General features: G+C 42.1%; 1 protein-coding gene and 1 pseudogene across 5 annotated transcripts in view; one reads left to right on the top strand and one right to left on the bottom strand.

Moving 5' to 3' along the window:
• The window catches only part of LOC134625026 (NACHT, LRR and PYD domains-containing protein 14-like), a 551,707-nt pseudogene that overhangs the window by 477,520 nt on the left and 55,456 nt on the right, over positions 1 to 18,731 (bottom strand).
• The window catches only part of map4k2 (mitogen-activated protein kinase kinase kinase kinase 2), a 48,902-nt gene continuing 30,744 nt past the window's right edge, over positions 574 to 18,731 (top strand). For all 5 annotated transcript variants that reach the window (XM_063470343.1, XM_063470340.1, XM_063470339.1 and 2 more), the window contains exons 1-5: positions 574 to 921; positions 15,639 to 15,696; positions 16,691 to 16,781; positions 17,103 to 17,167; positions 17,964 to 18,019. In XM_063470343.1, coding sequence (XP_063326413.1) covers positions 829 to 921; positions 15,639 to 15,696; positions 16,691 to 16,781; positions 17,103 to 17,167; positions 17,964 to 18,019 — 363 coding nt within the window. In that variant the 5' untranslated portion in view covers positions 574 to 828. The remainder of the gene's footprint in view (positions 922 to 15,638; positions 15,697 to 16,690; positions 16,782 to 17,102; positions 17,168 to 17,963; positions 18,020 to 18,731) is intronic.

Below are 18,731 nucleotides of genomic sequence, written 5' to 3'. Positions count from 1 at the left end.
TGTGTGCTAAAGTTCCACGTCATATCCACTCAAAACAGAAAAGGCACAGATTGCATGGCCTCACTACTATGAAGTAGTAGTGTCACTAAATATTTTTCAAAAAACTCAAGTTCATAACATGCTAAGTTCATATCTGCAAAAGGCCAAAATGCTGAGTTAAGTGATGATTTACAGTTATGTGTTTTCATTCTTCAGAAGGAATAAAAATATTCTTCATGTTTGAAAGCTTCCTACTTCACCATGTGATGGAGGATATTCATGTAAGAACACATGCATGAAGTCAGTGTTACAGTTAAACAGTAAACACAGGAGAATGTTCACCTCATTAGTGAGCATGCGCTACTTTTGAACTTACAATCTGAACAGTCGTCAGTATTTTCAGGTCCAAATTGCGATGAGAGAAAGTCACGCTCTAAGCTGAAACGAATTCAAGCCAAACTTTAAAACAAGCCTGTCGGGCTTTTCTCGTAGAGCTGGCACATCATGCCTTTAAGCGTGTTCGTGCCAAGGGTTTATTTCAGGCGTGATTTTGCCACGTTTGAAAAGGATGTTCATCTGAGGGCACAGGAGCGCGCAGAGGTGGGAGGCTTACAGAGGGGACCGTGCTCGCTCACGCGTGCTCTGACTCGAGCGGCTCTCGGCTGTGTCACCGCGCTGCCTCTCTGCCTGCCTGAACTGTATAATTAGCCGGTTCCGATCAGTCGTCCCTGGGACATTTCACAGAGTTCATCTGCCCGTGCTTCCGTTCTCTCCGCCGATACCAGCAGCGGTTATGTGTGAGTAAAAAGCCAGCCAGGCTCCCCGCAGCAGCAAGAGGTGTCTCCAGACATGGACCGGATAGGAGTGTCATTCCTGGACCCCCTGGATGACTACGAGCTAATCCACAGGATTGGGTGCGGCACCTACGGAGATGTTTTCAAGGTGAGTGAGAACCTGTCCTCGTGTTTGCACCGCGCTGACAGAGAGAAAGCCTCCATCAGGACGCGGCGGTTCGAAGGGCGCTGGGGATGTCACTTCCTGTCATCAAGGTGAAACTTCGTCTTTTTGGACAAGTACAGAGCCTGATGTGACACAGCAGTCCCTACCGAGCCACAGTATCAGAAAAAGTCCGAGTTGCATTTTGTTTACTGACACATGATTAGTATGTCAGACTGTGTGCCTCCAACAAAGCTCCTGTAGTGCAGGTTTCCTGCAGAGCGCTGCGGTACTAGCGTGCTGCGTGCGCGGGGCCACAGGTTCGTAATGGAGGTGTGCGGAGAAATCTCCTGTTTTCACTGCTGTCACTAAAGAAGTGACAGAATCAACATTATGTAGACGAAACAAGCGAGTAAGAAAGACTGATGTTGTCAGATGTGCAACAAATGCATTCCTCATAGTGTCATATCTGTCGTTTCACATAGGTGGCAGGATTTTGAAATAAACCATGTCATCTAATCTAAATATTAACCCCTGACTGGAACATCGGGGTGCAAACATCCCGTGCAGTTAACACACCCTGGTGGCTTGTGCATCCTCAAAGTTTGTATTTGACAGCATGGACAGCAACCCTGTTGCCTTTATGGGAAAACAAACACGTTTATTTTAGCAGCGTGCGGCCAAAGTACCACGTGAGTCTAATGTTCAACGAATAAAAAGACTAAAGTGTGTCTTAAACTGCCAGGCATCCACCCTCAGCTAAGTCAGGTTATCTTAAACATAGCAGTGGTGTGTCATACTGGATATGTAGCACTTTCTTATTCTTCCATGTTAAACTTTTAAGGATCACAGCAACAAAATAAGCAATAATTAACCTTGTACGAAACAAAAACGTTTCAAAGAAATATCTAGGTTTTTAGGTTAGATTTAAATTTTAGATAGAAAAATTGGGATTGATATATAGTATCCAATAATGTTTTTTTATATAATTGATCTATATATTTTAATAACTTTCAGCAATACCTTTCACAAACTAGCTAGTCTGCTTGGTCAGAATAGATGAGAAGGACAAAGAGGACTAAATAGCAATGACAGAGCAGAGTTTCAGTACTAACGCTGATGTCCTAGTAAAACTTCACTGTTGTTTAACACAAAACACAATCAAGAGAGATGCACCCCCCCTCCAAAAAAAAATCAATAGAAAAGGCCATTAACTGACAGAAACAGGACGTTGACTCTTTTTGTTCTTTAAAAATGGGTCACAGTGAACAACTTTCCACAGTGAAACCTCAGAAATCTCATCAAAGACTAAATCACTGTAACTCTTTATGAAACCGTCCTCAAATAAGAGAAAATGCACAGTTTGCTGAAGACTCTCTCAATCCACATTTTATCGTTTACAGCTGTCTTTCCCACGACATCTGAAATATGGCAACAGACGTGCTGTGTTTTTGCTTTATTTTCAGTGGTTTACACACGGCAGGCCTGACAGTCTGTGTACATGACACTGTGGGCTGAATGTTGAACGAGTACAGCAGCAGTGTTGTGTCCTGCCTGTCTGAGTGTAAGTGCCAACAGCCCCAGCATGGCTGAGATGTTCACACTGGGAGTGTTATGTTGTCTTCAGGTACAGCTGAGGAAGTTCTGAAGTTTAATTCTGTATGTCTTTGTTTTTCCCTAATGAGCATTTATAAAAGCTGTTTTACAGCAGTTTCATTGTTCTGTAAGCATTAAGACTGGGGGAGTGGGTTTTATATGTGCAGCTTGTTCAGCTGTACCTTTACTAACACCACTGAAGGAAGCACAAACTGTGCGTCACCTTGTCACGGGAATGTCCGTGTGTTAACTTGATGATTTAAAAAACTGACAAATGTTTTACACTCCTGGAAACACAGACCAGGGATACCTGTTCAATCACTACTATTTTCCCTTTGATCTGCGTCAAGTTGAAGCAGTTTCCATGTCTCCCTCATCAGGCTGTGGGACAGTAAGCATTCATGTTTAAGTGGATCCAGTTTAAAGTTTCAGAGCTCTAATTTGCAGCCATCACCTCAGAAGCAATCAGCAGCAGAGAGAGTGCATACAGTGATGAATTAAATGTTTGTGTGCAAACCAGCAAATTAACAGAAGAATTTTCTCTCATCCTTTTTTACCCCTCAGATTTAAAAGGCTGATGGTTAGGTAGGCGGACAGCTTAGACAGCCAAGTTAGTGAATGTGATAACTCAAGAACAAGGTGACGTTAGATTTTGAAATTGATGCCATAGGTGTGTCTACTAGGAGGCTGAGGGGAACCACTTGTGGTTAATGACAATTTAATACGTTCTTTGGAGTAGGTGGCTCTCAAAGGGAGAGTTTTCCTTTGAAAAAGAGACACACGATCTGTGAATCCACCCCCTCTGACTGTCAGACGCTGACTTTAATGTGAACGCGTAGAGGAAATCCTGGGTTGACTGGAGTTGATGACCAGCTTCGTGTTTGCTAATGCTAGGATAAGTGAATCCAGATAATGAAACTCTGGATATGTTAAACAAGCTTTGCAGTAAAGGGCCCTGGTTACTGAAGAGGCTGCCTTTCTGTTTGCCATTTATTTTAGAGAATCATAATTAACTTTAAAGAGAAAAGATTCAACTCGGGATGTTAATTTCTACAGATACTAAAAGCAGAGATGAATCAGTTTGTAGTCGTAGTGAAGAACTTTGCTTCCTACTCTTGTAACAACCCAAAAGCAGAGCCAACAGAGACAAGTATCAAAGTATTACAGTCTTTATTTACTGTACATATGAAAACATTGAGGTAAGTACTGAGGGGCCATGGGAATAGCACAGGGGCTTCCTCCGGGTCTGGGGAAGAAGGAGGCTTTCCAAAAAGGAAGGGACAGTGTGCTGTTTGAGTTCAGGTAAGTGTTGCCGTAGGTGGAGCAGGCAGATGGAAGAGTAGTGCAGAGTGATCCAGGTGGGTATGGTGAATGAACCAACTTGCTCATCTGATGGCAGATAACGGAGACGGAAAGCTATTCAGCTGATGGGAGGAACACTGGGAACAGACAGAGGCACGTGAGAATAGGAATGCTAGGAAACTGCTAAGGAACAAGGTGTTTGCCACCTGTTGGAGGCAGACTATCTGGCAGAGTATGGATGGGAAAGCTGGTCCTTTTATACTGAAGATGAGAAAACGGATGACAGGCAGGTGTGTGCAGCTGAAGAGCGGGAAACCCAAACTCCACCCAAAGAAAAGGAGAGTGCCTTCAGGATGAAGTCCAAACAAACCAGAGCCCGACTATGACACTACAGCAGCATTAATCTCCCAGATGTTTCTGTTTGTTATGAAGAATGGTTGAATAGTTCCCCATTCATATTTAGAAGTATTGTTTGCTTGAATTTGCCATCCCCAAGTGTGTTTGTCTTCCTTATTGGGATAGGTATAGGTACCGATTGTGAGATAGCACAGCCTCAGTGTTAGTGATACTAGTGTGCTAGTGTTCACTAGTGTGCACAACAAGCTCACAAGTGTCTGAGAGCATGGCATTTTGTCAGCCACCTATGGCAATAACTGTAAATTAAATGCAGAGGTGTGTATAAACACACTGTGAGTGAAAAGTGATGAATATAATAGCAACACTGTGCAGTGCATCATGGGAAGCCCCCAGCAGGCTAGCCCCATGGCAGTGTAACTAAGACCGCCCCCCCTGCTATGAGCAAGCAGCTGTGGGAAGTGCTTGCTCATAGAGGGGACATCTGATTGTTGGAGTTTCTTAAGTGCCTTGAAGCAACTGTTGTTGTGTTTTGCTGCTATTATTACTATACAAAGGAAAAATAGGTGATTGGGTATTTTTGGATTAACTGAAGGCTTTTCAGGGAGTTTTTAGGAGAGCCTGACAATAACAGTAGTCCAGCCTGGAAGTAACGGATGCATCAACTAGTTTTTCAGCATCGATCTGAGACAGGATATTTCTAATTTTAGAGATACTGTGCAAATGGCAGGAAGCAGTCCTACATATTTGCATCTGAATTACCATATTTCTAAGACTTTTAGGGCCAAGTCCAATAACTTCAGCTTTATCTGAATTTAGAAGCAGGAAGTTAGAGCTGATCCAGGTCTTTATGTCTATAAGATATTCATACAGTTTAACTAATTGGTGTTTGTTATCTGGCTTGATAGATTGATAGAAGTAGATATCATCTGCATAGCAGTGAAAATATATGCTATGTCTTCTGATGATACTGCCTAAGAGAAGCATGTATAATGTAAACAGAATTGGTCCTAGCACTGAACCCTGTGGAACTCCATAATTAACCTCTAATTGTTTATGGACTCTCCATTTATATAAACAATTAGATAGATATGATACAAACCAGCTACGGCATGCAGTAAGTTAAATATTATGGTCAGCAGTATCAAACGCTGCACTGAGGTCTAGCAGGACAAGCACAGAGATGAGTCCACTGTCAGAGGCCATAAGAAGATCACTATTCTGAATCCTGACTGAAACTGAAATTTAAATAAACCTCTGCAAATGATCAGTTAACTTTCTGACAGCTACTCTTTCAAGAATGTTTGGTGTAACGTCTTTCAGCAGTCTTGTAGGAATAGGGTCTAAAGGACCCGTTGATGGTTTAGGGGAATAAATAATTGAAGTAAACAGAAGATTGATAGAAATTGTCACCAGGTGTTAAAGTTGTTATACTGAATGTTTCATCTATGGGTTGGCTTTGAATAATTTTTTCTCTAATGATTAAAATTTTATTTGTGAAGAAGTTCATGAAGTCATTACCAGTTAACGTTGAAGAAATGGTTGGTTCAACCGAGCTCTGACTGTGTGTCAGCCTGGCTACAGTGCTGAAGAGAAACCTGGTTGTTCTTATTTTCTTTAATCAGTGACGAATAGTAAGACGTAGGGCTTTTTCTTAAAGCAGCAAACTATTCTTCCATGCTCACTGATAATGATGTCAGCTTGTGAGTTATCTGCTTTAAGGTGCACGTTTGAGAGTTATAACAGGGTGTCAAGTACTTCTGATTTAAGACTTGGGTTTTCAGAGGAGCTACAGCATCCAGAGTCGTGTGCAGTGACGATGCAAATTTATTAACAGACCATGGACTTCTGTGGGAGCAGACTTCAGGTAGCTCCTCTGGCATTAAAAAAAAAAGATAACAGTCTTATCTTTTTTTAAGAAGAACAATGTCCTTAAATTGAGTTACAGCACTTTCAGATCAATGCAGAATTAAAGGGCGGAACAAGACATTTTATTCTCAGTACCTCTTTAGTGGAGCAGAAGTTTACGTGGATGCAATACTTTCAATTTTCTTATATTTGCTATTCCCACTTTCTTTTAATGTAGCAGTACAAAAAAAGGGAGCTAACACTGTCAGTGACAGCTGATCTCATTTGAAAGCAAAGCTACATGCTGACATTCTGCAGCATATTTGTAGGACAGTAACATTTGGACATTTTGCAGCCTGTGTGAGCAACACACCAGACAATAGCCCGTTTTCATCTCCCACAACGATTACAGGATTGGTGGAGCTGTGAGTCGAGGGCGAGGGCTCTGCACATGTGACCGTGTCAGAACATTACTGTTATTCAAAGTGTACATCTCTACAGAGCACAGCCAATCAGACGCAGACTGCTTCTGACTTTGTAGCATAAATGCTCTTTTATACATTTAAAATGTTTCAACTTTTGAGTTGATTCGTAAAATGATTTGTCGTGATAAAGTGAAGCTTCCCAAATATTATTTTTATAAAAAGGTTTGATTTTTTTAAAATATCAATCTTCTTCATCGTCATCATTATAATAAAACATGCAGAGTGTTCGTTAAAATTAAAATACTCAACTGTAACAACACTGGTTGGAGTTGGGGTGCACAGACACAAAATGGTGATTTTGTTTCAGATTAATTTGACCGCAAAGTTACAATTTAGCATTTTTCTGTCAGACTGCTGGAAAGCCTTGTATGGTTTATATGAACCATAATGATCTCATTTTTATTAAAGTGGTTGCCTTACAGTTTTGTGTTGAGCTGTTGTGATGCTGTCAGTTAGCTTTTAGCATTTCTCTCTCCAATTCTGTACGTGACAAATACAAGGTTCAAGTTAAATGTCTTAAACCCGATTGGCTGCCTCGCTGTTAGCATGTGATCAGATCAGTGCGTGTGGGTTTTCACTGCTGCTTTTTTCCACTTTCTGCTCGTTCGTGCTAGACCAGGATCAGAAATGCAAAAATGCAAAGCTGAGATACGCATGTCTGAAAATTGTAAGCTGAAACTGTAAGAAACTATTTCCACAGTTTCAGAGCCTTTTGCAGCCTTTTAAGTCCCGGTTCAAACGTGTTAGAATGTGATGCTAACAATCTGACTTTAATATCTCACTTTTTAGTAAATGTAACTAAACAAGCTCAAATTCACCTGGTTTCTTGACTCAAAGGTTTCCAGTTTCATTGTTTGGTGAAACATGTTAGTGTGAGAGGCCACGCATGCTCCACTTTAACATTTGCATTCAGTGGGAAATGGCACACTACATACTAGAGTTTAGCAAAACACAGCATCGTCACAGGTCATGTGGGAGCCTGATCAAAGTGCCGTGACGCTTCCTCTTCCACCACCGTTTGTACGTAACCCAGACTGGGTGTTATTTCATGCCTGGCTGCATGAAAAGCCTGCCAGAGATGTTACTATCATTGCAGTCACAGGAAGCTCTGCGGTGGAACAGGAAAGAAAACAGGAAGTGAATAGAGGCGGGCCACAGGTTGTGTTGAGCCAAAGTGCTTATCCCATTTATCGCTGCCTTGTTTGTTGTGGATGGCCAGAATGAAATTGTGTCCATGTGACATCATCGGAGTGAGTGGTAGTGATGACTGATGTACTCAGGCAGACATGAGGAAGCTGAAAATATATGCATCCCTTAAAACATCTACTCTACTTTAACTAGCAGCTGTCTGTGAGAATGTTTGTCTAACCTGTGGATAGTGAGGTGGCAGGGTGAACTCAGTGTGGAGTGCAGTTTACAATCATTAGAAACCATTCAACTTAAAGATAGCATATTCAGTCTTCCTGACCAGTCAACGCATTTTAGACTACAATTTAAATACATTTATTTATTTATACACATTTAATGTACTTTTATACAGTGCAGAATTCTGTACCCTTTAAGTAATTTATCTACTTCACAACCATGAGCGAGTTAGAGTAACCTAAAATGTGTGGACGTCTTTGGACTGTGAGAGACAGCTGATGTTTATTTAACCCTATTAGTCGACTGTGAGTTTGATTGACCATATACAATATTTTAAAGAACTTCTCCATTCTTACAACGAGGCAGTGAACGAGCCCAGATCCCTGTTTAGCAGTTGCAGTCTGCATTGGATCTGTTGGGTCCATTTTCCGGCCAGTTCATACTAAAATGGACCCAGGGCCAGTACGTGTTTGTGGGTCCAACTGGTTCTTAAAACAGTTTGCTATGTATACCTGCAAACGCAATATTCGCAGGCGTGACCAGCGTCCAGTAGATTTGAAAAAGTGGCGGAGAACTAGAGGCACGAGGAACACGAAGGCCTGGTTACCACCAGAAGGTAGCTGAAAAACTGGAGGAGAGCAGTATGAAGATTCCCTCTGCTGATTAGCCGCCAGCAGATTTCAGGTGAGATCTTGAGGGCAGATACAGGAAAACGCAGGCTCCAGATGGAAAATTCCCAGACACTCAATCGGACCATGACAGACAGAGCCACTCCCCGTGACATCCTCATGGTTTCCATTAGTTTGTGGATTACCCAGGTGCTTGTAGCTGTCCTGGATGTATGCTATCATGCCTTCTAGCCACTCCACCTCACTTTCCCACCATTCGGCCACACTTATACAGTCTGAATATGTCAGATCCAGTGGGGGCAGTGCATCATCTTGGTACACTCTGCACTTGATGGTGACATGTGGAATTGTCTTGCAGTTCACGCCTCCAGTGTTTCCCTCCACAGCCTCACTGAGTTCCTAATGTATGTTATTAGCGTAGTACAGTGCCAAGCACATCCATGTGTGGGGCATTGATCTGCATTAACTGACAACTGTTGTTGTGATTTGTCGATGTATAAATAAATTGAAACTTGAGGCTTTGTTGTTGTCCAGGTGCTGCTCAGGTTAGTCAGTCTGCTCTTGGTGTACTGCTCTCTCAACCCGGGGTGGATGCTTTGGTGCTCTGGTGTTATTTTTAATGCCTTTCTGAGCTGTGCTTATGTGTGGACTCATGTGCTAACTCAGCTTGGTTGCACCAAAACTTGAGGAGCTTGTGGGGACCATTTATAATCAGGATTTAACCAGTCAGGATGAGTAACAGCAGTTAGCATGTGTGCTGCTCGTGGAATCAAAAAGTCCGACACAAACCAGAAATGGAGACTGTTTGCCTTCAAAATACACTTTAAGAAGGTGATTTTTTTCCATTTCTGTGTGTGTGTGTGTGTGTGTGTGTGTGTGTGTGTGTCTGTGTGTGTGTGTGTGTGTGTGTGTGTGTGTGTGTGTGTGTGTGTGTGTGTGTGTTCACTAAGGTTGTGATACTTTGTGCCTGCAAGCATCACAAAGTGGGACCTTTGCATTGTCACAGAGCAGAAAAAGAACAGTATTGAATGTTTTGCACCAATTAATCCTAAATACAGAGTAATGCATCACAAAAATAATAACATTGACATATTTTTTTTGCAATAGATGTGTAAAATTAAATAAAAATAACAAAGTTAATATATATCGTTGTGATAAAGCTGTGACTACCACCACCTGGGACCTCAGTAGTTTCCTAACCATGACCACTTTTGATAGTTTGGCTTCTGTTGGCCCCGTGTTAAATAACGCGGGACCATTTATCTTTGTTGTGCACAACACAATATGTCTGGTCTGGTGTACAGAGCAGCTTTATGCCAGCTGAATGCATCTCACCCAGGCTGTCAAAACCACAAAACTGCTTTCTGCCACAGCGTTGGTACGCATATGACGCATACGACGCTACTGTATTTCTGGTGCTCTGTGGGTTGACACTAGATGTACATCTCCTTCTCAAGTTAATCTCTCATTGACACTTTTTTCATTTGAGAATGAGGTGCATCTGTTGAAGAGTGCCCATGGTCTGGCACATTTTGTAGGACAGTAACGGTCACAAGAGCAGAGTTGTGAGTCTTTTGTGAAATACTGCCCGACTTTGACAAATGGGCAGAGAGAGGAGAAAAGTGGACTTGTGGTCCTGCAGAGATGGCATATTTGTAGTCTGCAGGCAGACGAGGGACTGCCCATCTGGTGCAGAGAGCCATGTGGTCAAATGGAGGCAGTGCAAAACATATGTGGTACAGCTTGTCTGTGGGCCACTTGTGCTTGTGCTGTTGTTGGTTTTAGAAAAACAAAGTTCTAACATACAAGTTCCCCTCCTTATTCTCACCTATTCTAGTTCATGCATTTGTTACTTCCAGGCTGGAAGACTGTAATTCTTTATTATCAGGAAGTCCTACAAACTCCCTGAAAAGCCTTCAGTTATTCCAATATGCTGCAGCAAGAGTCCTGACAGGGACTAGAAAGAGAGAGCATATAGTTAGGGCTGCACCAGGTGACCCTGAATCCTCCCTTAGTTATGCTGCAATATGTGTAGGCTGCTGGGGGATTCCCATGATGCACTGCTGTTTCTTCTTCACTCACTGTGTCAGTAGACCTCTCTGCACTGAATCATACTTGTTATTAATCTCTGTCTCTCTTCCACAGCATGTCTTTATCCTGTCTTCCTTCTCTCTCCTCAACCAATCACAGCAGATGGCCCCGCCCCTCCCTGAGCCTGGTTCTGCTGGAGGTTTCTTCCTGTTAAAAGGGAGTTTTTCCTTCCCACTGTTGTCAAAGTGTTTGCGCATAGGGGGTCATATGATTGTTGGGTTCTTCTCTGTATGTGTTATTTTAGGATCTACCTTACAATATATATCTCGTAGAACCATATAGCTTGAGGGTCCTGCGCAGTATCTTTGCCGTTCTGAGGACTGTGTGGACAGAGATCTGGGATGATGTTTCTGGGATCTGCTGGAGACACTCGGTCAGCTTGGGGGTCGTCTCCCCGAGTCCCACAGCCTACTGTTGCCTTCACCCTCCACATCTTCTTCAATTTCTCTCTCAGCCCTTGGTATTTCTCGAGGTTCTCGTGTTCTTTCTTCATCAATCAGTAAAGCTACATCTATCTCTACAGCCATCCTCTTCCAGTCAGGTTATTCCAGCTAATGGGAGGATTTCTTGATATCTGCTGGATGGTAGATAGATAGATTCTAACTGTATGGCTGCGTCTCTGATGACTGATCCCCACGTTCTTCTGAACAAACTTTCCCCGGACCTTAAGGTGTTCATCTCTTGGCGACCCCTGGAACCGACTCACCAGTGGCCCACACCTGTGGCTCTGCATCTCACCATCCAGCTCTCATGGCATCTGTCAAACTGTCCATTCCTGTGCTGTATGGACTGGTTTATTGACCACTTAAATACAATACGGATTTTATTTGACACGTCCCTCAGTTCTTGTTAGGAATTTTGCTGTCATATGACAGTGTTTTAATCCTAGGGGAATTTAATATTCGCATTTGCTCTTTTAATACACTGCTGACTAATGAGCTTTTAAATCTTATAGACCCGAAACACAAATATGGACATCCTCTGGATCGTGTGATGTCTGCTGTCCTGACTCTCTGTGACACTGAAATCTGTGATGTTAATCTCTCTGACACGTGTCTGTAATATTTGAGATTCCCTTTTCATATATATTTATATTTATACTGTATTAAACCTTCGTTATTCCCAAAACGTTGATTCTGTTCATCTATTCAATTCAATTCAATTCAATTTTATTTATATAGCGCCAAATCACAACAAAAGTCGCCTCAAGGCGCTTTATATTGCACAGTAGATCGCACAATAATAAATACAGAGAAAAACCCAACAATCATATGACCCCCTATGAGCAAGCACTTTGGCGACAGTGGGAAGGAAAAACTCCCTTTTAACAGGAAGAAACCTCCGGCAGAACCAGGCTCAGGGAGGGGCGGGGCCATCTGCTGCGACCGGTTGGGGTGAAAGAAGGAAGACAGGATAAAGACATGCTGTGGAAGAGAGACAGAGATTAATAACAGATATGATTCGATGCAGAGAGGTCTATTAACACATAGTGAGTGAGAAGGTGACTGGAAAGGAAAAACTCAATGCATCATGGGAATCCCCGGCAGCCTACGTCTATTGCAGCATAACTAAGGGAGGATTCAGGGTCACCTGGTCCAGCCCTAACTATATGCTTTAGCAAAAAGGAAAGTTTGAAGCCTAATCTTGAAAGTAGAGATAGTGTCTGTCTCCTGAATCCAAACTGGAAGCTGGTTCCACAGAAGAGGGGCCTGAAAACTGAAGGCTCTCCCTCCCATTCTACTTTTAAATACTCTAGGAACAACAAGTAGGCCTGCAGAGCGAGAGCGAAGTGCTCTAATAGGGTGATATGGTACTACAAGGTCATTAAGATAAGATGGGCCTGATTATTTAAGACCTTGTAAGTGAGGAACAGGATTTTGAATTCAATTCTGGATTTAACAGGAAGCCAATGAAGGGAAGCCAAAACAGGAGAAATCTGCTCTCTCTTTCTAGTCCCTGTCAGTACTCTTGCTGCAGCATTTTGGATTAGCTGAAGACTTTTCAGCGAGTTTTTAGGACATCCTGATAATAACGAATTACAGTAGTCCAGCCTGGAAGTAATAAATGCATGAACTAGTTTTTCAGCATCACTCTGAGACAGGATATTTCTAATTTTAGAGATGTTGCACAAATGGAAGAAAGCAGTCTTACATATTTGTTTAATATGTGCCTTGAAGGACATGTCCTGGTCAAAAATGACTCCAAGGTTCCTCACAGCGTTACTGGAGGCCAAGGTAATGCCATCCAGAGTAAGAATCTGGTTAGATACCATATTTCTAAGATTTTCAGGGCCGAGTACAATAACCTCAGTTTGATCTGAATTAACCTCCTAGGACCTGCCGTCCACATATGTGGACATCACATTTTTGGCTATTTTGACCAAAATACTCAATTTTGCTCTACATGGGCCTGATATCCACTTACGAGGACATTATACTGCTACTGTTCTATCAAAATTTTAAATGAATATCCTCATTTGTGGCTCTCATTTTTCTTAAAAACAAAAATAAGGTTAAAAAAAAAATCTGGAAATTCTTTGTTTTTACATTCATCGGGCCCCAATATGCCCAAATATCAAAGAGAAATTAAAAATGCATGTCGTGGAAGAGTTCGGGTCTTAGGAGGTTAAGAAGCAGAAAGTTAGCGGCCATCCAGGTCTTTATGTCTTTAAGACATTCCTGCAGTTTAACTAATTGGTGTGTGTTACCTGGCTTCATGGATAGATAGAGCTGCGTATCATCTGCATAGCAGTGAAAATTTATGCTATGTCTTCTAATGATGCTACCTAGGGGAAGCATGTATAATGTAAATAGAATTGGTCCTAGCACTGAGCCCTGAGGAACACCATAATAGACCTTACAGGGTGAAGAGGACTCTCCATTTACATGAACAAATTGGAGTCTATTAGATAGATATGATACAAACCACTGCAGCGCAGTACCTGTAATACCTACAGAATATTCTAATCGCTCTAATAGGATATTATGGTCGACAGTATCGAACGCTGCACTGAGGTCTAGCAGGACAAGCACAGAGATGAGTCCACTGTCAGAGGCCATAAGAAGATCATGTGTAACCTTCACTAAAGCTGTTTCTGTGCTGTGATGAGCTCTGAAACCTGACTGAAACTCTTCAAATAAGCCATTCCTCTGCAGATGATCTGTTAGCTGTTTGACAACTACTCTTTCAAGGATTTTTGATATGAAAGGAAGGTTGGAGATTGGCCTATAATTAGCTAAGACAGCTGGGTCTAGAGATGGCTTTTTAAGTAAAGGTTTAACTACAGCCACCTTGAAGGCCTGTGGTACATAGCCGATTATTAGAGATAGATTGATCATATTTAAGATTGAAGCATTAATTAATGGCAGGACTTCTTTGAGCAGTTTTGTAGGAATGGGGTCTAAAAGACACGTTGATGGTTCAGTGGGAGAAACATTTCGTCACTCATCCAGGTGACTTCAGTCTCAGCTGACTGCAGGTTTCTAACATTATAAACAGGACATTTGCACAATGACTGAAACCAGCCCACTGAAGGAACAATAAGCTGTGAGGCCAGTTCCTTGATCATTAATATACAAATTGTCATTGACCATTGATCAACAACCACTGATCAATGGTGGTGGCTGAGCAGTACACCAAGAGCAGTCCCATTCACAGAGAGTTGGGGAATGGCTGCAATCACAGCATTGTAAGATGGTGACAGATGTACCCTTAGGCCCCCTCCTCGATTCAGAGATGGTCTTTCCCTTTTCACGTAAATGGCTTCCTTGACTCCGCCCTCAAACCAGCGTTCCTCCCTGTCCAGGATGTTACATCCTCATCATTGAAAGAGTGTCCACTGGCCTGTAGGTGTAAATAGACTGCAGAGTCCTGGCCTGACGAGGTGGCTCTTCTGTGTGTGGATGGATGAATGATGAAATGTTTCTCCCACTGAAAACTTTCAGATGAACAGAATCAACCTTTTGGGATTTCCTTACCTGGAACAGTGAGCATGACATTACAACCTCCATTATTGTTAATTATACTATAAATTTGCTTTGTGCATACATGATTCCTGTTTATGTTAGGTGTTTCCAGTAGCTCAGTAACATCTCTAAAATGGAGTGTATAATAGGACCAAACGGCCTCACTGCCCCTAACTCAAAGTGTTTCCCAACATATTTAATAAAAAGGATTTTAAGTGATACCAAGATCAGCCACATCCAGGCTGCCATTCACTTTGCTTTTGGACACCTTTTTGTTACGTCACGGTTTGTCCCCCAAAACAGTTCAACACATCATTTATTAAGAATCATCATGACTTTCTGCTGAAGTGGAAACAAAGTAGCAAGAAATAATCATCTTGATATAATATGGGTGCGGCCAATTTTTACACATGCTTTGTCATTTAGATTTAAAATTTTCCCATTTCAGAACTACTGCTTTGTTTTCACATTCTTGAACCAGTTTAAAAGGCAACAGCTTTCCCACTAAACTGAACCATTCTAATACAACTATCAGGCATCCCATATTCTTTCATCACTGCCCACATTTAGGAATGTGAAACAGTCTTCTTGCTGCTGAATGAAGCAGTTAACCACTTGACAAGATGTACTCTGGATCTTTTTCCATCTCTGCCAAAGCCCACTGAATGATGTGTTTGACTCTGTGTATGAGTGTGCTGTCTGTTATTGCAGCGTCCAGATTACTCCAAGTTTGTGTTATAAACATACACACTCACTCTGTAAATCGTATCAAGTGTTGTCTTACTTCAGTTTTCTGTAAGCTAGTTTCTGCTTTTTGGCCAAATAGGCCTGGTGGGCGATCGTGGCGCAAGAGATGGGAGGTCGCCTTGTAGTCGGAAGGTTGCCGGTTCGAGCCCCGGCTCCGACAGTCTCGGTTGTTGTGTCCTTCACCCGTGTGAATGTGGTGGTGGTCAGAGGGCCCGGTGGCGCCAGTGTCTGGCAGCCTCACCTCTGTCAGTGCGCCCCAGGGTGGCTGTGGCTACAGTTACCTGCGTATCCTTTTATCTTATATATTATTTATTATAAAGACCATTTTGCTTTCCTTTCAGGCTCGCAACATCAGGACGTCTGAACTGGCAGCTATCAAGATTGTCAAGCTCGACTCAGGTGTGTTAAAAGCCCAAACACAGCACAGGAAGTGCACAGTAAGGTGTCCATTCGCTGTCCATAGTTCCCATTATCGGTCCGTTTCAGTGAAACTTGCAAATAATATTGCTCAAGGTCACATCAGCTGTTTTACAGTTTACAGCACAGCAACAACAGGATTAAGCAATCAAGCAATAGCTTATTATATTGCCTTGTCACACATGTTGCTAACTTGTTGCTAACTGTGACGTTATTGCTCGTGTTCACAGAGGCGTGGCTGGGCCATCCTATCACCGCTATGCTATTATTCATTTCTTTATTATAGATGAAGTGTGAGTGAGAGTGGAGTCATGTTTACAATCCATTCAAATTCTTTTACATTCACCAGAGTCAAAGGTCAACTTCAGGATTTATGGGTGAAAAATTGACGAAAAGCCCGATAACTCCGGTTATTAGAAGTCTGCTGTGTTCTTATAGAAAGTACTGCCTAAAGAGTCAAAGTGATAATGCTATATGGAGCTTTGTGTAAGTGTTTTACTGCCATTGTTCATATTGACGACCAGCTGTTTTCTGAATCTATGTCCTCTCTTTGCTTTCATGGACTTCTTTTTAAAGGAACGTGTTTTGCACTACAAAGATTTTCTTTTGGATTTGTCCCGTATATATTGTCCAGTATACGGGTTATACTGGAATGATGTAAGGAACGGACTGAGTCCTTTTCCAGCTTAGAAATGAAAAAAAGTGAAGCTATCCTTGAATAAGTAACTAATAGTGCCATTAGAGTAGTTGTAAAAAACAGACCTGATTTCACTGTATCTAACACAGCTGATAACACTGAGCACCACATGGGTGTGCAGTATTTTTTTCCCACTAAAATAATTCCCAGATTCGCTGTATCCCTTGCTCCATGGAGAAGCTACCAGTTCTCCCAGATGTCTAGCTTTGCTGTTCTGTAACTGTGTGAAGTTAGCTGTCATGAGTCAGTAAACCCTCGCTGTGCTGTCTGTGTGCTCAGGTGATGACATCACCCCCATCCAGCAGGAGATTACCATGATGAAGGAGTGCAAGCACAAAAACATCGTGGCCTACTTTGGGAGCTACCACAGGTGCTGGGTGTTTTCTGATGTGTGGAATTCCTCGGATTGTTGGTGGACTGAAATATGTGGAATTTGACTTTTATCGTGCACGCGCTGCTGCAATTCCTCTCCCACTCCCTCTACTTCTTAGTTACATTGTTGGCCCACCAGCTCATGCATGATACTGTGTGCTTGTGGGAGTAAATGCATTGACTTCATTATATTAAGGCCTGTCTGCTTCCTTCTTAAATGCAGTACTTGTTTTTAACCAATGCCTGCAAAGCTGTTCAGCCACAGAAGAGCAGCTCGCATGTCACATATGTCAAATAAAAGCTAAGTGTCTCTCTTTAGAAACACCAAGCTGTGGATCTGCATGGAGTACTGCGGTGGAGGCTCCCTGCAGGATATCTACCATGGTAAAAACACACACATCTAAAATTCATGTCAGAACACGACGCATCTACTGTCCTCATAAAACTTTGACTGGGAGCAGTCACAGTGCAAACGAGCATTTTTGTGCAAGTTTTTATTGCACTTAACAAGTAAAGTCAGCAGTTTGTCTTCGATCAGCTGAATTCACAGCTATGACATTGGCAATGACAATTAGCATGTGATTAAATTAGTGTCGTCCATTGTTAGTAATGAGGCCAGAATGTACCTCACGTGGATTGGATACGAGAAAGGATTGTCATCAAGGGAACTGTAATTAAATAATTAGCAGTGATAGATTTTAGTTTGTCCTTCTGTGAACTAACTAATATGTATTAAAATAAAAACAAAGACTGCTAGCCTAACATATAAGTGGTGAACTACTCAAAGAGAGAGGAATAAGAGGAAATGTTTCCTTTCCAGGACCAGGAATTATTTTTAGGCGCTGCAAAGCAAGAAACAACTAAAAATCTAAAATCAAAAACTAAAGCTATATGTTCCATTTCTTTCTGTCTTTGCACTTTCCAAATGAGCCAATAAGGATGAATAAGACCATAGTGGAGCTGTGTAAACATAACTGTATGAGTACTGTTTCCACCCGATGAGTCTGAGCGAGACAGCTGAAGTATTTCCCAGCATCTCCAACTGTAACTACCACTTTAACGCTCAGTCATTTGAATAGTTGGTATAAAGCAGATGTGGAAGTAGGCACAATGATCCCTGACAGCCAGTTCCACTCTTACTCTCATGTCTCACAGCTGTTAATCAGACTCTTTTCCACAGTGACGGGCCCACTGAAGGAGAAGCAGATAGCATTTGTGTGCAGGGAAACTCTCCAGGTAAGGCTTTTCAGTCCAGGAAGCTTGTTACTGTTGCACTGCAAAGTCTTTACAGACACCCTGCTGACACAATGAGTCATGTGTTTTTTCCCAACTTCAGAGCAGCTTCAGTCGTGCCAGACCACTAAGTGCACTGTAGATGTTCTGAAGCTGCCTCTGCAGTAGAACATGATAAATGGTCTGGTCCTGATATAGCTCTTTTCTTTCTAACGAAGTGCTTTTTGCTACAAGCCACTTTCCCCTATATACAGTTGTACTCACACTGCAATTCATTTTATCCCTTTAATTCCTTTAAACAATCACACATACATGCACATCGCAATGAATGCATAGGATGCGGTTCAGTGTCTTTACCAGGGAGGAGTGGATACGCAGGTGGGAGGAGCTGCCAACATTCTGGTGGTGCTGGAAAACCCATCTGACCTCTTGAGCCACAGCAGCCATACGGCACACTGTGTCTTCATGGACCGTGACCTTCTGCCCACTCAAAGCTTTTGTTGGATGATCAACTTTGCAGACTGACAGCAAAAAACACCAGAAAAAGTGCTACCAAAAATCATACTTCTTAAAATAGCACTACTTTCTCCAGTGTTGTACACGATCAGTGTACTAGTCTGCATTCAAAGCACATAAAGGTTACAAAAATCAGACTAAGGAAACATAGAGATATTGTTTCTGATTCATGCAAGACTAGATGAAGATGGGGATCGCT

Source organism: Pelmatolapia mariae, linkage group LG3_W (assembly GCF_036321145.2).
Source record: "Pelmatolapia mariae isolate MD_Pm_ZW linkage group LG3_W, Pm_UMD_F_2, whole genome shotgun sequence".
NCBI lineage: Eukaryota > Metazoa > Chordata > Actinopteri > Cichliformes > Cichlidae > Pelmatolapia > Pelmatolapia mariae.
Note: the sequence above shows the minus strand (reverse complement) of the source record. Positions and strands in the feature narration are given on the sequence as shown.